The sequence below is a fragment of the Siniperca chuatsi genome, linkage group LG21 (genome assembly GCF_020085105.1).
Source record: "Siniperca chuatsi isolate FFG_IHB_CAS linkage group LG21, ASM2008510v1, whole genome shotgun sequence".
Classification (NCBI taxonomy): domain Eukaryota; kingdom Metazoa; phylum Chordata; class Actinopteri; order Centrarchiformes; family Sinipercidae; genus Siniperca; species Siniperca chuatsi.
In genome coordinates this window covers 11,374,128-11,394,918 of record NC_058062.1, presented here as the reverse complement: position 1 = coordinate 11,394,918, position 20,791 = coordinate 11,374,128, and the positions used below count along the sequence as shown (strand labels likewise).

At 44.2% G+C, this 20,791-nt stretch overlaps 1 protein-coding gene across 12 annotated transcripts in view; it reads right to left on the bottom strand.

The window, feature by feature from the left end:
- The window catches only part of LOC122868681 (BAH and coiled-coil domain-containing protein 1), a 64,331-nt gene extending 43,962 nt beyond the window's left edge, over positions 1-20,369 (bottom strand). For 10 of the 12 annotated variants that reach the window (XM_044180873.1, XM_044180880.1, XM_044180881.1 and 7 more), the window contains exons 1-2: positions 20,117-20,369; positions 16,816-17,139 (exon numbers count right to left, since the gene is read on the bottom strand). In XM_044180873.1, the coding sequence (XP_044036808.1) occupies positions 16,816-16,987 (172 nt within the window). In that variant the 5' untranslated portion in view covers positions 16,988-17,139; positions 20,117-20,369. Of the gene's footprint in view, positions 1-16,815; positions 17,140-18,972; positions 19,700-20,116 lie in introns of those variants that run through there. The other 2 variants (XM_044180874.1, XM_044180875.1) reach the window with 2 other exon arrangements.
- Positions 20,370-20,791: the final 422 nt, after the last annotated feature.

The window sequence follows — 20,791 nt, the reverse complement described above, 5'->3', positions numbered from 1 at the left end:
AATTAGTCCCCTGTTAACTTTTGAACTTAATTGGTTAATTGAGATGTGGTTAGACTGGGCAGGTTTCCCCTCCCTCAGGGTGACCACATGGCTCCAGTATTTCAGCCTGGCACTGCCTGGCACAGGAGGTGGCTGCCTCTCTCTCACTCACTCTCTCTCTTTCTCTCTCTCTCTCTTTTTGAGCATCCCACCACTCCAGTGACGAGGAGTAATGATGCCGCACAGGAGGCAGTAAAAACTGTGTTTTTGAGTGTGTTTTAGCAGGGATTGTACCCATGCACTGCACATGTGCTTGTGCCACATCAAAGCAGCTCTTTGACTACCCAGTCCTGGGTGGTCTAAACCTCTCTTCTCTCAACCAGCATTGCTAGATAGATAGGCTACAGAAAAGTGGAGTGTGGATGTGGGTGGATGTTACCTCACCACAGGCGAGTGTGTTCTGTCGAACTCAGAAGTCAGTTTTCTTTGGAGGAGACATAAAGAGAGAGTGAGGAGGGAGAATAAAGGTGTGGTGCAATACATACACAAATAAACACACACACAACCCCACAGGCGTCACATTGCTTGAGTCTCCCCATCTCCTCTGGTTGATGTATAATGATACCCACAACACCACATAAATCTGCAAGCAGCTCGATTCATTGGAGCAGATTTTGCCTGCTGTCTTCCCTTTTTCACTTTCATCCCCTCTTCTCCCTTTGCTCCTTTGAGCCCCATCACTCATTCCCCTTCTCAGTTTTCCCTTTCTGTCCTCACACCCTCTCCATCATCCCTCCATCACTCTGCCTCCTTCCCCCTGCTGCTCAGCACCATATTTCTGTCCTCCCTCATCACCTCGCTCTCTTCCCTCAGTTGCCGTCATCCGTGTGCTTCAAAATGGAAACACTTTCTCTTCATTTTTTGGGTTTTTAAAAACCGCTTTCCCTCCCACTCCCTCGTCCCACTTGCTCTCTGTTTCTCTACTCTTGTTCGTTCATCAGTTTTCCTGAGGCCTGGGAGGGCAATGAACGTTTTGTTTTATGGGGAGTCACAGGTTCACCCCTCCCTCTGTCAGAACTGCTTATAAATAAGCATCCCAACATTCAACTGGCAACCAGGGCTTGTCGGAATGTCCTGTTCTCTCTTGTCCTCCCATCCTCTCTCCCTCCCTCTTCCATGTGTGGCCCGGCGCCTCCTTTAGGTCACTGCTGGACATGGGGCCTGGTGGTTGAAGAGGCTGCTTTGCTGCTGTCCTGAGTTCTCTTGAATTGGCCTGTAATATGATAAAGTCCTGGAGTGATGTGTGTGAGAGAAACAGAAGGCAGCTCCCTGCTCTGGCTTCTCTCCTTCTGATGTAGCCTGTCAGAGGCACAGAGACAGAACAGTGAAGATAACGGAGCCGAGAGCCGCCACGCCAACCAGCCAGCCCAAGGTCTTTCTGCAGCCCTGAATATAATTTGCTGCTGGTTCACAAGGGGAACAAAGGAGAAATGTTTAGTTCGTGTAGTGTTGGCCAAGACAAATGCAAGCATTTTCGTTCTGATAACCTACAGACAAGGGGAGGGAAGGCACCTGGGTAGCCAAGGCCAAACGATATACAGTATTCCCTTGTAAAGAACACACTGTATAATATGCATGCATCTCCTTGACTTCTGTTGTTACAAAGCTTCTTAGCCATAAGGACAATTCTCAAGTTGGCCCATACAGATAACCACCTTCTTTCCCACTGTAGCAGGCTACACTTTCAAGTTCGTACAAGGTCAGCCAAATCACACAGAAAATTCTTTTATGAAATGCATCTGACAAACTGGGTTTTAAAGTTGAGTTATGTTTCCCAACTGCTGACACTGGTCATCCATGGAATGCTGCTGCAGGGGCCTGCTCAACATCTGCAGCAACACACTTGAGCAGAGATGAGTAAAATTAGGAGCATTTCCTGCAATCTGTACAGAGGAGAGAAGGTCATCCTCACCCGAACATGAGCAGATGAAGTGAAACAGAGAGCAGGGCAGCCATAAAAAGCTCCAGCTGGTTAGCTTGATGTAGGCTTTAACAGCTAGGAGTAGAAAAGGCACAATCCAAGGTCAAACCAGAGAGACAGAGGGAAGGGATATCATCTTGATCAACTGTCATGGCTGTGTCTGGTTGGTTGGCTACACAGCTACCATTGCAGTTGTCTGACATCTAGTCCACTGGACAGGTGGGTGGTCCGGACGGTCACATGTTATCCCCCCAACACTCAGTATTTGTCTGCAGGTCATATTCAGAACTAGCATAGGAAGAGGGAGGCCTTGTGGGGTTCCAAGAGGCTTGCAGCATCTGATCGAAGTTAACAGATGTGTTGCAGCTGCTCATTTTGTTTGCCATAGCACATCCTCAGACACACCCACCCACACACACACACATACACACACACACATACACTCTGAAAAGGCACACAAAAATACCACTATATATACGTTAGCAGGATGGAAATGAAAATCATATATTTTTCAAGCGACCATGCTCAATAGCACTGCTGGCAGTGTTTTGGGTCTCAAATAAAAACCCTACATCCCAGAGTAACCATTAAATCGACTTTGAACTGTGTGCCTATGAGTGCTTTTCTTATTTTTCTTTAATATACGCTTAGCTCTGCTGGCCATAAAACATGTCAGCACCTACGCGTTGGGCCAGAAAGCCTCAAGCGATGTGACGGGCCTGACCAGTGAAATGATTTGGCGAATCTGTGGAAGGAAAACAGTGAGCCACGGTCGCGGAGTTAAAGGGAGGAAGCACGGGGGAGAGGTAGCGCAGTGAAACCTCAGCTGGGTGTCCTCATATCCATGGGAGAGCAACAGCTTTCAGCAGGTTATCACGACGCCAGTGTGAGGCAAGCTCAGTCTAGACCTGGCAGAGGCCATAATGGAGAGAAAGGGGGAGGCAGAGGGGGCGGGGAGAGACAGGGAAGGAGAATAAAGAAGAGTTATTAGGGTGATGTGAGGCAATGAGGGGAAGAGGGCTTACTGAAATGTTTTGACACAGAAAAATAGCAAATGTGACACAGGTACTTAAACAAGGGTTTGAAAAGCAAACCACCGCCATCTTTCTCTCTGTGCCTTCTCTCTCTGACACACACTCACACAAGTGATAGTTGCAGCTGTAACTTCCACAAACTGCTCATTCACTTAAGCCCGATGGCAGAGCTCATCTCATGACTGTCAGGCTGGCCATCATTCTTTGGCAGGTTGAGCAGTTCAAGCAGAGTCCAGGTCCCTTCATCCAGATTACTGAGATCCTAAACACCCCATTATTTTCATGAGCTCACATTAAGACCAGGCAGTCTGGTACCATGAACAGCCCATGCTACCATAACTTAATTACACTACTGCTGTACAGTCCTGCATTATCAGTTATGCATTGTTTTGTGCCATACTGATACCAGCATCAGCAGCAGAAGCTTTGACTTGAAGTGCCATGCGACACATTCCCTCAGAGCCAGTGTGTGTGTATGGATTTGTGTGACGGAGAGTGTGGTTTCTATCTCCTTACTGTATTTGTTCTGGCACAGTGTTCTATTGTGGGGCTGGGCTTTGCACTTCTCAGATAAGAGAGCAGTTATGTCAACACTGGGTGCTGTGAAGGAGCTGCCTGGTCGTGTTGACATTCTCAACACTGCTTATTTACTCTGACCACAGAGTTCAGCCATCATTTAGCCTCTAATGCACTAATGACCAGAGGCCTCCTGGGGTGGAGCCCCCTACTGGCTCCGCCTGGTACTGGCTCTTAGCTTGTCAGGTGAGAAGAAAGATGGGGGGGCTGGAGATAACTAATGGCTTTGAGAAACCCTGAGTTTAAAGCATACTGCCAACAGATTCTGAAAAAAGGGTTTACGAATCCTCACAATACACACACCCCTTGTAGACTCAGGCAGCATGAGTCTGCATATTGAGCTGAGCTGAGCTGAGCAGCCTTATCAGTAAACAGCCAGTGGAGCAATCCATGCATAATTAGGGAAGGGGGGAGGGGGTTAATTGACTTCTTTGAGAGAGATCCTGATTTCTATCAGCCAGTCCCATAATCATGTGAGCCAGGGCTCTCATTAAGCCCCCTCCCTCATTTATCTCTCTTCCCCTCTAACCCTTTACCCTCTCCCTCCCTTTCCTCTCTCCTCCCCCTCTTTGAAAAAGGGTGAAACCCTAACCGCTCCTGCTGTGTCCTCAGCAGGCCAGGAAAGGGTGAGGCAGATTTATAGCTAGCACCTAAGTGAGTAAGGTGCACACTGGCACATAAACACATGATAAGTGCACATTCACGCGCACACACGCGTATGCTAAGGCTCCAGACTGCAGTTGACCTGACTGTGACCCCAGTGCGGTAATGTACTGGCTAGCAGGTATTAGCAGCAAACCTGTGTGCATGTGTCCCTGTGGCCAGAAATGTTCTTCACATACACAGACACAGTGTTGCACAGAAGATTCAGACCCGATGTTTTTTTTTTTTCTATTTCCAACAATAATGCAAACCATAATCAAACCACAGTGCAGCAAGAACAACACCGTAACAAGTGCTTTGAATTATTTACAGGCAGAAAGTATACACTGTCTAATGACACGCATCCTTACCACAAACAAAATACAGTACGCTGGCATGTCAACACCTATGAATATTTAGTAAAACATATCCACTAAGACAAACCTGGTTTTAACCAGATACGAAGAGAAAGCAGCTCCTTCCTGGTTGCTTTCCTTTTCACTTCCCTTCCTCCCTAATTCTCTCTTCTTCTCCGTTCTTTGGAAGCAGTGGAAGATTTGGGGGAAAAGCTGAATTCCAGTGGGAGAGAGAAAAAAAGGATGACGTGGAGAAAAGAGATGAAAAGTGACAAATGAGAGATTTCCTTCACAAGCTCATAAATCAGTATACGCAGGCAGGGGCAGTATGAGGCCTCCCTCAAAAAGCCAAACTTTTTTTCCTTTCACAGCCAGTGCTAACCACCTCTCTCCCTTTACATGCACGAAAATACCCACCTACACAAACATATGTGCAGAATCACATACACAAGAATGCACACTTTCTTCCCTCCTCTTTGCACACACTCCCAGAGTGGGAGTGTGCTGGAATGGCATCCCCATTGCTCTCCACCAATCTGGTTGTGGCGCAGTGGCCTGGCTGACTGGCACAGGAACGCGTCTCATAAAATCACTTACAGTTAGGAGTGGTGCCGGCTTCAAAGCAGTGCGCCTTCAAACCAGCCCTGTTAAAGGGCCAAGCACGTGTGCTGAAATAAATCCCGCTCATTCTGTCACATAAAAACACACAGGGTGGAGGGCTGGGGGAGGAGGGTTAGGTGGTACAGCTGCTACTGCAGGTAAGCGGAACAGTCAGACAAGGGAAAACGAGGGAAATGAGCTCTTCAGAGCATTTGCTATATACACACAGCAGGGTGCCACACACTGGTCAAGGATGTGGGAGAGCAGAGTGCAGAGACACCCTGCTGGGTTTGGAGCGAGGTATCTGCTGAGTTGGTGGGGAGCAAAAGGAGTGAGCAATGGTAGCAACTGTCAGCATCCCTTTTTCAGCTACAGTGTTTGTGCGAGTGAATTTGTTGAATGTGAGATTAAAAAGCACTGCCATTAGACTGGACATATGTGTGCTGTGGAGGGAAGGTGGCGACCACGGCGTGGTTGGAGAGCTGGGAAGGCTCAGTCAGTGCTGAGAAACTTGAGCCCCTTGCAGGACGGTCCCAGAGACTGCCGGATTGATGGAGATCCAAAAGGACTTAGGATCTGCTTTCATTCTGAATGTTCACCATCTGCTTGGCTGGAAAGAGAACCCACAGAGCTGGAGAAAACTCTGTCAACTGACAGATGAGACAGTGAACGTAAAAGTGTATGTGTGTTGTGTGTGTGTGTGTGTGTGTGTGTGTGTGTGTGTGTGTGTGTGTGTGTGTGTGTGTGTACATTTGCAGACAGTGTGTCAGTATTGATTCTCAAAGCAGCTCCACTTTCTGAAAGAAGATCTGTCACACACACACACACACATAAAGTGTTAGGCGTTAATACATTACGGACCTCATAGCTTAAATAAAATTCTTTCTCTAAAATAACAGACATCTGCAGCACCATCAGATGTTCCAGTATGCCCAACCATCGTCTCCTTCCCCCACAGCTGCATAGTTTACTCTACCTCCACCATGCCAGCGGTATTGATCCATCCAGTTTCCATGTGTACAGACGACTCTGGTCTGGTAATGCCCTGTTACCAAGGATGACCACTTCTCTCCTCATACTTCACTGGTCTGTCACACAGTAGCCAGGAAGGTAGAGACCATCCACATCACCAAAATAAACCGAACACGTCTTGTTTTGTTTCCTAACAACCACAATCGAATTCACATGTGCACAACCAAGTCCATTTATGATCCCTTAGCAGCCATGGTCTACTGCTGACCTCAAAAAGCCCTCCTGCATGAAAATGCCTCCTGTGGGTCTCTTGTGTAATCCCTTGAGTAGTCCTTGAAACACTCCAGCCTATCTATGACCCATCACTAACCCAGGAAGTAATCAGCAGAGATGCACACAACAAGATTCCTGTTACTGTGCTGAAAGTTTTCTCTGACCCCCTGACCCCTGGAGAAACCATAATGATGTCTGTATCCCTTCTGTCTAGTTAAAAGAGAGATAACACGGGCCTAAGGGCCTGATGAAGAAACAGCAGATACATTCCCATAACTGTCATTCCATACGCTGGGAATGCAATGTGATTTACAGCACTTGCCAGCAAAACAGTAAACCACTGCTTCTAGCAAACAGGGGCGTCTGCACACCTGAGAACAAGCTGTTCCACAAGTAAAAAATGAGTAATTAAAATTATGAGGTGAAAAATGAACACAGCTTCTTAAAATTCGTACCTGATTATTTATGTACAAGACATACAGTATAATGCTGTATAAATCCATCTGTGCGTGTTATTATTCTGATTACTGTCACAGATATATTGGCTAATCAGTGTTGTAATTGCAGCAGGTTTATTTACTACATACCACAACAGCACCATGCAGAAGTGGAAAAGAGAGAGATGGATGGAATTTAAAACTACCAGGGCTGAGGTAGAATTAGGCACCTGCATCAGCCCCCCGTCCACCCCCACATGCTGCCCTCTCAGCTGCCTGCCACTATGTTTCCTCTCACTCCTTTTATACAATCTCTCCACCACACAGCTCCTTTGATTGCTCTTTCCCGTGGGCATACACACACACAAGTACAACACATTCGTACACAAAAACTCATACAGACAAAAACACACTTCTTCCGTACTGTTCAGAGACCGTTGCGCCAGCTGAGTTTTGATTTGGAAAGAAAAGTTGCCTACACTACAAATAACGACAGGCACTCAAGAAACAAGCAGAGCACAGTTATCACACAAAAAACACACACACAAACCCACACACATATGCATAACACATAAGCAAAATGTATAACTCACAAAAACATGCAAAAAGCACAGAAAACACTCAAATCAAGTTTAATCACAGATACACACAGGCAGCCACCCACACATAGCAAACACTCACACACGTGTGTCCACACACCCTCCCATTATGCTGTATAACCAAAAGGCATTCAGCCATTTCAGCAGCGTTCTGAGAGCCAAGCCAAGTGAGAGGTCTGTCAGTGCATTAGCCAGCATGTAATCATAGCCCAACCTCACTGCAATTAGAAGTGGTTCTAATTCTTCACTGGAAACACTGCCTTCTCCCACAGCTAATAGTTTACTTTACTCCAACAGCTGACAGACCCAACCCTGCCTCCCTGCCTCAGCTTCCTAAACACACACACATACACATACACACAGACACACCCACAGCTGTAGCTCTTCTGTTAGTATGGGAGATCAAAACGGAACCTAGGAATAGTCCCCAGCCACGTCCCACTTGTGCCACATCAATCCCACGAGTCTTTAGGCTGTGCCACAATTCACCTATGCGGTGAGTAGAGGCCTCCTCTTTGCCTCCCCTCTCTGCTGCCTTGAAGAAAAAAATAACCCATTTTACCAAACATGACAGAGAGAAATGACAGTGAAATCATGAAACAATTGCAAAAATAAAAAATCTGAGAGCACCTAAAGGCTATCTGTAGATGAGGCAGGCATGTGAGGAGAGTGGCAAGATAGTGCTGGGGAAATGTTAGTTAATGAAGACTGAGGAAGAGGGAGCGCTCCCTATACTGATGGTATTGCTATTAGCCTGTGAGCCGGTGCACTTGGGTGTCACTTCAAAGCATTCCCCACTATTAATCAGAGACTATCCAGCCCTAAAGAAAGGGCCCCGCAGGCTGTGCCGGTAACTACCCCTCCTCAACATCAACACAATGGAGCCATCATTACAGCCGTTACGCTACGCCTCGGCCAGACAGCGCACCTTTATCTCGGCATATACGTTACATACTCATGGCCAATTAATTTACCTGCCATGTCTCAGAATAAAGGGGGTGGAGTGGGTGGTGGCGATGGGGTGTATGAAAAGCACACATTTCCATTATGTAGTGGTTTATGTATTTGGGTGGGGGATGGGGAGCACCTGGTTCAGGTTGCATCCAGAGGACTGTGCATTCTTCCTAGGAGGCTCTTTATGAAAGCACCTGCAAGAGGCTGCAACCTGTCTGGCCCAGACCCACAGGCCCAACCCTGCCCTGATGTGGCTCTCACCTGGCACCCCCAGGCGGGCCGACAGGCAGCGCAGCGTCTCCCTGACAGCTTCCCCCCTCCAGGCCCCCCTGGCTAACAACAGCCACTCAGCTGGATATCAGCCACCAAGCTTGAGGATTAACTACCGCACTGGCCCTGTCTCTTTAATACTAGATACATTTTATACAATCCTAATCCTTAACATCAACTCTTCCTTCCTTTTGTTTTGACTGTTGTGATGGACAACACTTTCCGCCGGGTCGAAGCGAGAGCCCGCAGGGCAGGGGTGAAGAAATTATTCTCTTTTTATTGGGGTGATTGTCAACTGAATGTACCAGTGAGGCTAATGGGGAAAATACATTGCCTTGTTTGCCGTTGCTCACTTCTCGTAAATTTGCACATTCATGTTACATGAGGATGAGAGGGCTTACGATACAAGACACTCTCCCCCTCCCCCTCTGTCTCCTGTTGTACTGTACTGAGAGCCTGCAGACTGTAGCAGCACTGAGGGGATGAGATAACTGTTCACCATTGTGAGAAAAGGCTGTCAAAGCTTTGTTTTCTCTCTCTCTCTCTCTCTCTCTCTCTCTCTCTCTCTCTCTCGCAAGAATATAAAAAAGCTGAAGCAGTGGTTGCAGAAATAGTCCTGTTTCTATAATTAGATGTAAACAGACGAACCAGACTCTCAAGCTTGCTCTGTCCCACTGGCCCCACGGCCTCCTGGGAAGCAAGATGTGTGAGTGTGTATGACGTGCGAGTGTTTGTGTGTGCATGTGTGTGTGTGCCTTTGTATGCGTCTGCTTGCAATGCACCAGTAAATGTATGACAGCATGTGACAGCGTGCATCTAGTCATGCTGTCGCTCTCCTCTCTTTCTCTGTTTGTCTCTGTCTCTCTTTTTTGCGCATACACACAAACTCACTCAGTCCCCTCCCCCACATTCACCAGAGGGTAGGTCAGTGGCCGTGCATGGCAAGCACAGAAAGCTAATGCATGCAGCACCAGCAGACAAACACACATCTGTTGCTGAGGAGCCAGTCATTTGCCCCAGATCCCCAGGACACATACTGCATCAGAGAGAGGAGGCAGTGTAGCCTAGTGGTCACACCAGGAAGAGGGGACCAAAAAAAACTGCAGAACAAGGTGGAGGGCAGAGAGGGACCCACTCTGAGAAACATGGGGGACAATGAATGTAAAAGAGAAGGGGGGAGTGGGTGGGGGGACTGCAGGGAGGAGCAGACATGGTATGGACATGGATCATCAAAGAGAGAACATGTAGACATGAAAGAATTTGTGGTATAAAACAAGCGAAGAGGCGAGAGAGAGCATGATTTTTGTTCTAATCAATGTCAGAAGGAGCACAAGAAAGCCATGCAAAAGAGAGAGAGAGCAAGAGAGAGGAAGAAAAATGACAGAGAGAGAGAGAGCAACAAGTCCCCTTTGGATTGAGGACTAGGCAGCTGGTTGGATGGTCCCAAGAGACTTATTAAAATGGAATTCCTGATGCTAATCTTTGTTTTCTCACAAAAGGGCTGACACATCCTTGAGAGGCATACTGCATGTATATTTAATGGCAAATCTCTGCATATATTTAGCAGCACACCTCATTGTTTGGTACTGTGTCACCACCACCCGCTGTTCCACTGACAGTCATCGAATCGTGGCCCATTATTTGAGTTTATCTGCTCTCAGTCCTGCCCCTCCACCACATACCATCTACATTTGTGGATCATAGTCTGCTATTTGAAATAGGGAAGCTCAGAATACAGAATATCTAAAATAAAAATAAATAAACAGGAACAGAAAGGAAGCGCTGTCCAGGAACCACTGCTGAGTTGTATAATTGGTTCCTTTTCAAAATGAAAACCATACATTAATAATATGTTACTGCTACAACAGAAACTTCAGCATGTTTTTTTTTTTTTGAAGAACTTTGTAGAACTGGACAGGCACCCTGCACGCTAAACTGGCGTCTGACAGATGAAAAATTGTGATTTTCAAAACTCACAAAGTGAGACCGCTACACAAGCATCACTAGCATGAAATCCTGCCAGGAGCACTAGCGGCAGATCCAGCAGGGACAGACTCAGACGTTAGAGGGTTAACAATGCACCTGTCTAGGCCTCACAGCCAACCACAGGGTGCCTCGGCTCTAGTGGGGGGTGTCTGGAGAACACAGGCCAGCACACATACACACACACACATGCATGCAAAACCCACCCAAACATAACCCCACACAACCCCACACACACTCATACACTCGCATGTGCATACAGTATTGTCAATGACCAAAAATCTGCTAACAACAATAGGGCAACGGCCCTTTTTTGTTCTTTTCACTGAACGATTACAATAATAAAATTTAAATTAAAAAACAAGTAATCTGGATTTTCTGCTTGAGCCGTTAATAATGTCCAACAGCTGTCACATGCAATACGGCCATGCGCTGAGGTGGGCCTGGGGCTGCCTGATGAGAAGCAGCCTGATACTGGGAGAGGGAGGGAGAGAGAATGAGGGGGAAAGAGAGACAAGAAGAAAGAGAAAAAGAGCAAAACAGAGTAAGATCCAAATCACAAACAAAACAGCAGTGGCTGACTTTGGGCAAATGTATCAGTCTATTCAATCTCGCAACAATATATTTTCAGTCCAGCTAATTTTATTTTTTTTTTCAAGTTTTGGTGTGTGTGTGTGTTCGTCATGGGAAGTGAACAAAATACTTTCATAGCCTTGTTGGATGTTTAATGCAACTTCTCACTTCCTCATGTTGAGTGTAAAATTAGATGGAAAGGTTTTGAAATCCAATGCCCTGAAATCCGATACAGGAAGGTATTACCCTGCCCGTCACTCTCACCCGTGGGTCTCCTTTGTGTTTGTCCTGTGTACACGCCCCATGCTCGAGGCGAGGGCTCTGTGGCACCATGCCACACAGTGTAGTGTGGGTGGCGGTCTGTTTGAAGAGACCGTCTCTGAGGCAGCATGGCCACTCACAAGCCAAATTCCTCTTGCAAAGCCAGACCCCTGCCTTTTTTCCCCCACTCAGCCTAAGCCTTAACTTTCTGTGGACAGTTTTGCTGATTAGCAAAGAAATGCAAAGCAAAGGAACTAATTAAATCATTTATCCAACATCAAATCTGTCACTTAAGTTACCTGAGTGTAATGAATTCCAGATGATGTTACTTATTTTTTGATGACTGGCTATTGGTATGACACCAACACCTGGTATGATGATCCAATGGTGACAAAATAAAATGTTTAGGGAAAGTCTGGGGCTTGCCAGAGTTTTAATGATACCGATGGCTGAATCCAAACATGGTGAGCACACATTATCCATGTAACCAAAAGTATTTGCAAATATGCAAGAGACTTACTCTTTCGAAAACAGTTGACTGCCCTTGCAAGTCATTTGGGTTTCCAGTGGGAGTGCCAGGAGGAGGTGACAGATGGCGGCAGCACCGGGCAAGGTGCTATTTCAGCCAGGTGTAGGATGCCAAGCAACACCTCCACTATTCAGGGGAACTCCTGTGACATCGCGTTTGAACTCTGTCATCTCACAACAATCCACAAACGAGCCCGACAACAGGCCAAGGTTCTCACTCTGTTTTGCAGAGCTGGAGTGAAAGAGAGAGGGAGTGCATAAGGCCCGAGCCAAATAGAACTTGGCCTAAGACCCATGTTCTGTCACTGTACTTCCACCACGGTGGCTCCCAGATACAAGTAGCCTTTTAGCGTAATATTTAAGATGGGTTATTCAAGATGTCAGTTTTCTTTTCAGTCAGGTAGGGGTCACCTCTTGAATTTCTCTCACCAAATCCCCCATAATTGTTAGATTTAGAGAGAAAGGACAGGCACAGGCTTTCAGTTGCTCTGGGTGCTGTGCAGCTAAATTACGCTGAGCACGCAACAGACTCCAGCCACTGCTCTTGTCTGGGGTCAACAAGGATGGGGGTAAAGCCAAAGGGAAGCAGCTAGGGTACGAACTGTGAGCGCTCACAACACAAGAGCTACAAGGCCAAGAAGAAGAAGCCTCCCTTCCCACAAACAACCCTCACCCACTTACTGAGGTTTATTCTTAAAAGACCCTGGTTGTAACCAGCCCTCTGCTAACTCCACCAAGCACCTGTGTTTGTCTTTGAAGCGTCTTCCTAACAACCACAGACCCATGGGATATTCCAGCAATGAGACGTTCAATAAAAGTCTCAGTAAAGTTATTTATTCCCCTTTGGAAAAAAAATGGGAGAAGGCAGACAGCATAGCTAACCTTTGAAGGGGGAAGCTGCTTGGATATCCAGCTAGGACATAAAAACCAAGGGAATGACAGGGACATCCTACCAGAAAACAATAAAGGGGGTGGAAGGGACTGTTTTTTATCTTTAACAGCAGCCGTAAAACACACACAAAGCTGGGGTCTGCAACAATGGCCTGGGGCAGGGGAGGGTGGCTAAAACAGAAGTGGCAGGAAGACCACTACTTCCCAGACACAAGGGTCTTCCTGCTGGTAAGAAAGGCGACTGAGAAATGGAGGGGAGGAGAGAGAGGACAGCTTATGGAAAGGGAGACAGAGGAGATGTAAAGGAAGGGGAGGCAGAGTGAGCAAGATGACACAAATATGACCTTTGATTACATGGGGTGTTTAGAGCAGAGCTCAGCCATGGACAGCCTCTGAACCCCTGCTGCTTTCACACAGCCACACCTCAGCCAGAGCACACTGATCAGAACAATATGGCTGAAAGATGAGCCCCCAGCCATAAATGCCAGCAGTAAAGACAGCTCCACTGTGTCTCCTCCTTTGACACTATCCAACATCTGAATCCCAGCCTCACAGCCAAGTGAAGACTGTCTCCAACTCTGCACCAGAGCCAGCAGAAGATAAAATTACTATTTCAAAGTCCTTGTAAATGAACTGGCTGAATTAAAGCACATTAGATGAGTTTACAGGTCTGTGTCTCACTGTATCAGCAACCATACAGAGTGAGAAGTTGCTCCAATGTCACATTCCCAGAACACTATAAATCGACCACCTGACATGCATTACAAATGACTGGCTTGTAGTAGGTGAAGATGGACAGAGGCAAATGCACAGTGACAGAATCTCAAGTTCTAAGTTAAATGGTTCAGTGGGCAAGAAGGTAGGAGTGTGTCTCTGCGTCTGTTGCTGCCTAATTGCAACCAAACTCACCAGTGTGTACAAAACAAAGAAAGGTAATTTCCTCCCAAAATCTGTTGAAATTCTGTAACCCGGCAAGTAACAATGCCAAGGGAGGGTGTTGCAACCGCCATCATTCTTTTCAGCGGCGAGGGTGAAGGGAGCGCTCACAATAAATACTTCTGCAAAGTCAGAGGAGCCTTTTCAAGGAGCCACATCAGACACCTGCCACTGAATGCATTTTTACATCAACCCTGAAATATTCATGCTCTTTGTAAAGCATTCATGTGAACCAGTGTGCAAGTTAGTCCCCAGAGGGAAAGTGCAGAGAAACTGAAGGGATCCAACACATTCAGCAAACAACATTCTCAGTTGTGCTAATGTTGCTAGCATACGGGACACTTAAGGGGACACTAATGACCTGCTTTGTCAAGACAAACAACAGTCTGGGACCAGTTTGGTCAGACAACCTACGAGCATTTTACTGTTCTTACATAGTGTGACTGGTCAATATTCATTTGAGTAAACTGACTGAAAAAAGGAAAAAAAGAAAGATTTTATTAACATTAACTTGATAGTGTGATCAAAATCGATTGAAAATAAACAAATTGAAAAAAATAACAACATGTTTTTGCTTATATTAAATTTGGACATAAGAAAAAACAAACAAAAAAATGTACCTTTTTAAAGCTATTTTCATTTATTGTGTCACATGGATTATAAATTTGCATTTGAATAATTGTGAATTATTCTTCATGTCTCGTCCATCTATTTGCATTATGACATGCTTGACATTTTCAAACATTATTAAAATAATAAATCAAAGATTGTACATCAGCAGAGCACAATAGCAAAATAATTCTAACAGCGCCTAGAGGGGATTTAGATATACCGTGAAATTATTCTCTGTTAATTCAATAAAATACCTGAGATGCAAAGAATTAAGTCATTTTCCAAATCTTGAAGATATTAGATAGACTTCTCCCCAGTCACACCCATGTATACTGACGAGACTAGGGGAGAACAATAAACCACCTGTGCTGTACACTGAACAGTGATGACATTTGGAGGGTAGGTCTTCATGTTGGTGCAGCACAATACGACAAAAGAAACACCAAATCTGGTTGGGGGAGCACCTGTACCCTGTAGCCAGCATTAGCCTTCATGCTCACAAAACATCTACAAGAAAAAAACATACGAATGCAGGCACTGCGTGTGTGTTTGTGTGTGTGTGTGTGTGTGTGTGTGTGTGTGTGTGTGTGTGTGTGTGTGTGTGTGTGTGTGTGAGAGAGAGAGAGTACTGCCAAAAGCAAACATGAATGGTGAGAGATGAATGGTGAACAGCGCCCTGAACGACTAATTATACCTCATGTTTAGCATGATTTTGCAAATGAATTCAGAATCTTTATAAATGAATGCATTTGAAAAATATCTTTGATTAGGCTACCACAACACTGCCTACAGTAGAGCAGTTTAAATATAAATAAATAAATTGTAACACAGAATACAAAAACATTGTAAGAGGTTACTGTGATACTGTATTTTAGCCACCTACAACAACCACCTACACTGAGCCCACAGAATTCTGTTATAATTTTAGCTGATAGGGCCTATGTTACATAAAATAACTTTAAACTGCTAAATATTCCTTGCTTTCCACTGACCCAAGATTCCTCAGCTGCTGCATCATAAACACCTTTTTTAGAAGCCACATTAACATATTTTCAAAGGAAATTGTTCCAGAAGAGTAACTCTTTGATGCAATCAATATGCCATTGTTGTGACTTATTTAAATCTCTTGTTTTACATGGGATGACAAAATAAAAGCAACAATAGTATATTGCTATCCAGTCCTTTACAATGCTGTGCAATAAATATATTTCTCTTTTTTTGTCTTTTTGTGAACACAAAATTAAGAAGACCAGTATTTAATTAAATCCAACATAAACTACATAAATTAGCACATATGGCCTAAAAAAGGATCATAAATCAGATAACACAGTCCCAACAAAAACTGAACATTATAAGCATCACCTAGGTTTTGTTTTTTGGAGGCTTATTGTATTAGGTTGCATTTGACTGTACATGTGCTGCTTTTATTGTGTCCACCACTGTATTTTAAAAACACATCAGCTGTTAGAAATTATTCTGTTCAGTCTATATGCTGAGTTGTAAATTTTGACTGTTCTATGTGGACACAAATGTTTGTAAAGGTGCACATTTGGGTACACAAGATACCCAAGTCACTTGTTAAGCCTGATGCATGCACTGTGAACACATTTGCACCCAGACACTTTGAAGCCCAGTATAGAAGGAGGATTTTCTAGTATTGTGTCCATACACTGTGCAGACCTGTTCATCCAGCTTCTTCCTCTGCTTGCTTATGGCTCTGGGCATGGTCCAGGGTTTTGGTTAAGTGATGGCACCGGTGTGACACTTATCAATTTAACATGAAGTGACAAAGTCTCATTTCAGATTCAGCTCCAGAGCCAATGGGGAGCCAGTGTCAGTGTGCTCTGTCCAGCTTCCTGCGTGCAAACTAAAACAGATCTTAAATGGCATTTTTAAATACCATGGCATTTACCTAACTTATCAAATGGCTATTTGTTTAACTAAGATGCATTTATTACCTTTGAGATATTTAAGCCATAAATGTTGATTTAGCTTAATCAAAATCGTTCCCGATCGTAGGCCTAGTGTAAATCAAATTCCACCTGATTTATTAGCAGCTATTTGAATAGTGAAACTCTGTCAACAGCCACACCTGAGCAACCATTTATTTTAGTCGAACTGCCCCGTCTATTCTTCTCTTTTGTGCAAAAATAATCAGCTTTGTACCACACCACACACGCAGGCCATAGACTATTATTCACGCTGATAAATGAACAGGCTTTATGGCGCAACATTATGAAAAGAGCATTTGAAACAACAGCCATCTTTAAGATAGATAAATGTTGCCGCTATGGGAACAAACAACATTGCAGTAGCTACATTCTTGTGTTACAGAACCCACGTAGATGTTTGACTAACCTGAGTGGGGAGCCATTGGTATGTGCGAGGGGTAATATTTTCCCGGCGGGAAGTGCCCGGCATGCTGTACAGAGCTGTGGCCCGAAGGAGCGATCCGAGAGGCGGCTCGGTGCACCAGGGCGCCCCGCTCTGATAGGAGGTGCGCCGGAGCAGTGAAATCCCGTCCTTCCATTCCGAAGAATGTTGAGTAATCCGAAATCCGGATAGGAAAGGTCAGGAAAATCAAATGCAACCCATATAATAATCCTTTCCTTCAGATCTATGTGTTGCATTCAGTCGATCGCAGGCTTCCCCAGCCAAAAACGTAGCCCCCGATCATCTTTTCTGTCAAAGGAGAAATTCAAAGCAATTTTCATTATCAAGACAAATGGAGAGCCCGGTTAAGAACTACACGAAGCAAAATACTGACAGTGCAGTCTAGTGCCATAAAAATGTTAGAGAAAACAAATCATTAGTTCCGCTCCATTGAATTTTGCTGTAATACCTTTCTGCCATATCCAGGTTACTTTTGCATAGAGCTGAAATCACCCTTTTCGACCTAAAACTGGTGGTGTAAAATAAGTCACCGCAGATAGAAACGGCCAGCGGGGCGTCCAGTTGCCCACTGAGCCTGGCTCACATTCAGCTCTATTGATCAGCCTGGGATATAGGCCCAGCATATGCATCATATGGAGAAGAGCACTTTATATTCCACACAAACACAGGCACAATGAGCAGACTGACACATTTTAGCTTTCTAGCCTATATTCCTTTTCATATTATATTTTATCTAAACAATTAATTCAACTACCACGTCTGCAGCTTGCCAGCTGTCACTCTCTCCCAAAACCATGGTAAGTATATTAACGTGCAATATAGCCTATATATATATATATACTTTTTTAAAAATGAAATCGTGATTCTGCAACAATCTAAAAAGCTTAGAGGAAGTGTGTTGTCCTGTTTGGGTGGGTTAAAATGATGGAAGCCTACTCAGCCTACATCTCAAGGTGAACAACGCTGCCTGCCTTCTACTGCTCTTCCTATTGTCTAGGATTGGCGTTTTTTTCTGCCTCTATAACCTCCATCCAGCTCTCCTTACACCTCACACTATTTTCACATTTTGCACTACAGTGATCTAATATATAAATTGGCATAGATACCAAATATATTATATTTTGCACCATCTGCAGACTACAAAATAACCTAGTTTATTGTAAAACTGGCAATTGAAAAAAATGCATCGACCAGTTTGCGGACCTTCAGGAACCTGCTGTCAGTTTATAAAGTTTCGAAACAAATAAAGCAAGAGGCCTGATATTTTAAATAAGAATATCATTAAAATACCCCTCCATAACAGAGATGCATCAGCTCCTGAAAGACATGGGCTCTCCCTCTCTTCTCTCAGTGTGTGTGTGTGTGTGTTTGTGCATTGCACGTGTGCGCGCACCCGTGTGTGAGTGTGTGTGCATGTGAATAACTGCACTCTCACTGTCTTCATCTGCCTTGACCTATTTCAGGTCAGGTAATCAAATGGAGTAGTAAATACATTATAGGCTACATCCTCTGCCATGCCACAAAAATAGCATTATATAGTCGAGATGGGAGGAACAAAAAACTGTCGCATAAATTAAAATAAAACGTAATTTCACAGTAAAGAAATATATGATTCCGTCTTTACAACAATCCTCTAAACGTGACAGCCCAGTTTATGCCTCAGAGTGATTGCTGTGAGTAATTAAATATAAAGCAGGCAAACAGAAGGCAGCTTATTTTATAGTTCCAAATAAGCACATAAATAAATAAATTCTACATGACTGAATTGTCTTAATACAGTAGGTTACTTGTCTGGTTTTACATTATAGATTCTCTATTTGGGGTCCCTACAGGGTTTCTCGGAGGGTTTCCAGGGGGTCCAAAAGCATCATTGTACCATAAATTAAATTATAAAAAAAAAAATCAAAATTCTACAGCGTGGAAGATTGTGCTATTTCACTCTCATCGCTATTATCTCCCCACGTAGCTTACAGCCTAGCCTATAATTCAGTGCTACATCAACAACAATAAAATCCTTCCACACTGAGCTCCCTGGAACAAAATCTTATCATCTGAGGCTTGGAGAGCCATGTGTGTGCATGCATGTGGACCCTTAACGTGAAAACGTTTAAGAAGCCTTACTATTGCATACATGATAGCTGAGTCTTCAGTTTGTGGACTGTATAGAGATCCAAGGTGAATGGCCGCCCGTCAGGAGGACTGCCTTTGTCTCCATACTGAGAAAGTGCTTTGCTGTCAGCCATTACCTTCCCCCTCGCCATGCTGTTGCATTCAGCCCACTTTGTATGTCCACTAACCTCAGAATAAAAATTATTCAACATTTGCGAGACTGGGAAGAGGCTGGTGCCTAAATGTTCGAAATCTACATTCATACGAATTTACCTGCAGGAGCGTAAACACCCACGGTTGATTTCTTTCATTTTAGCTTTAAATGTGCGAATCCCCTCACCAAATATTCGCTATAATTTTAAAAACAATTCAAATAATCGACGCCCCTAATGAAATTCATTAAGCAGCTGTCAATTTCATTTGCAGAATCCAATCGAAAGCAGAAACGCAGATAATAAATCAAATTACGCTGTATAGGTCGGATAGCACGGCGAGACAGGCGGCCTCCGTGACTGAGCTGGCCGGCAGGGAGTGCGCCTCGGCCGGGGCGAGTAGACACATGCCTCCCCTCCTCGCAATGCAAAGTCTCCGCTTGGAGTTTATTGGAACCTTACCACAACCATAGTCTACACCCCACCGAAAGGTTAACAAAAAATATAGGCTACACATATTTGAACAATTTATCAAAGGCTCTTCAATCTTGGCCAATTGCAAAAGATAGGCTACGCCTGGCACGTTTCTAAAAATGTAGGATAATTAAAAACAAAACATCAGCAAATAAGTCATCGATGAATAATTCAATATTTTATCTAATTACGATTATATTTAATGTAATGAAACTATTAACAGTATTATTAATAATAATGTTAATATAACAACAATATTAGTGTTAATAATAATAACAACAATAATCATAATTTAAGGTGATGTATTTTTTGGCAGCTCAATACATTGAATATAGATTTATTCCAGGATACACCTCATACATACTGTTTTGTTATTTTGTAAATTATAGCAATGCACTGTTATAATGAACAGCATGTCACATATAGCATTTTGGACTAAATACAGCCTTTGTCATTTTACAGCGAGGATACAGGCCTTAAAATATTTTTATTCAATAAAAAAAAATCAAGTATATAAAATTACTACTTACTGGTATGTTAAATCCTTGCATAACAATAAATTATAAAATCACAAAACACAGGGAGGGAAGGAGCAAGGTCAAGTGCGACGCCCATTTAAAATCAAAATCTGAAATAAACCATGTGGCTAGAGTGAAATCCTACAATATTTCCATCTGAGGCTGTGCAGTAGCCTTCTGGTTCAGTCTATGGAAGCAGTGGGACTAGGGCTTCCGGCCTGGCTGGATCGCGGCTCGGATCTCCGAGCAGCGGTTTCTCTCCCAGTGCAACTGCGTACCTCGAGTCTCGGGGCAGGGTAAACACGCTCTCCCATTGGTCGGATACCTGCATGTTAATGAGCTCGTGCCGCCCGCCCGGAGATATGGAAGGTTCTGATTGGCTGGCAGCACAGGCCAATGGTGTGTTGACTGGCAATGCTAAACAGAGTCAAAAGCGCCAGATTTAAAGCACGGGATGGTCTAAATCACTCACAATAGAGCTCAGTGCAGCCTGGAAATGCGTAGTAGATAATATAAGAATAATGTAAAAACAAAAATGAAACTGTCAGAACTGCAGTTCTATTTATGCCTGCTTTTAAGAAAACCCAAACTGAACTTACATCTTACATCTCAGAAATGCACAGTATAAAAATAGGTGTTTATTATATTTATAGGCAATGGTCATACCAGTGTAAATAATGTAAAACC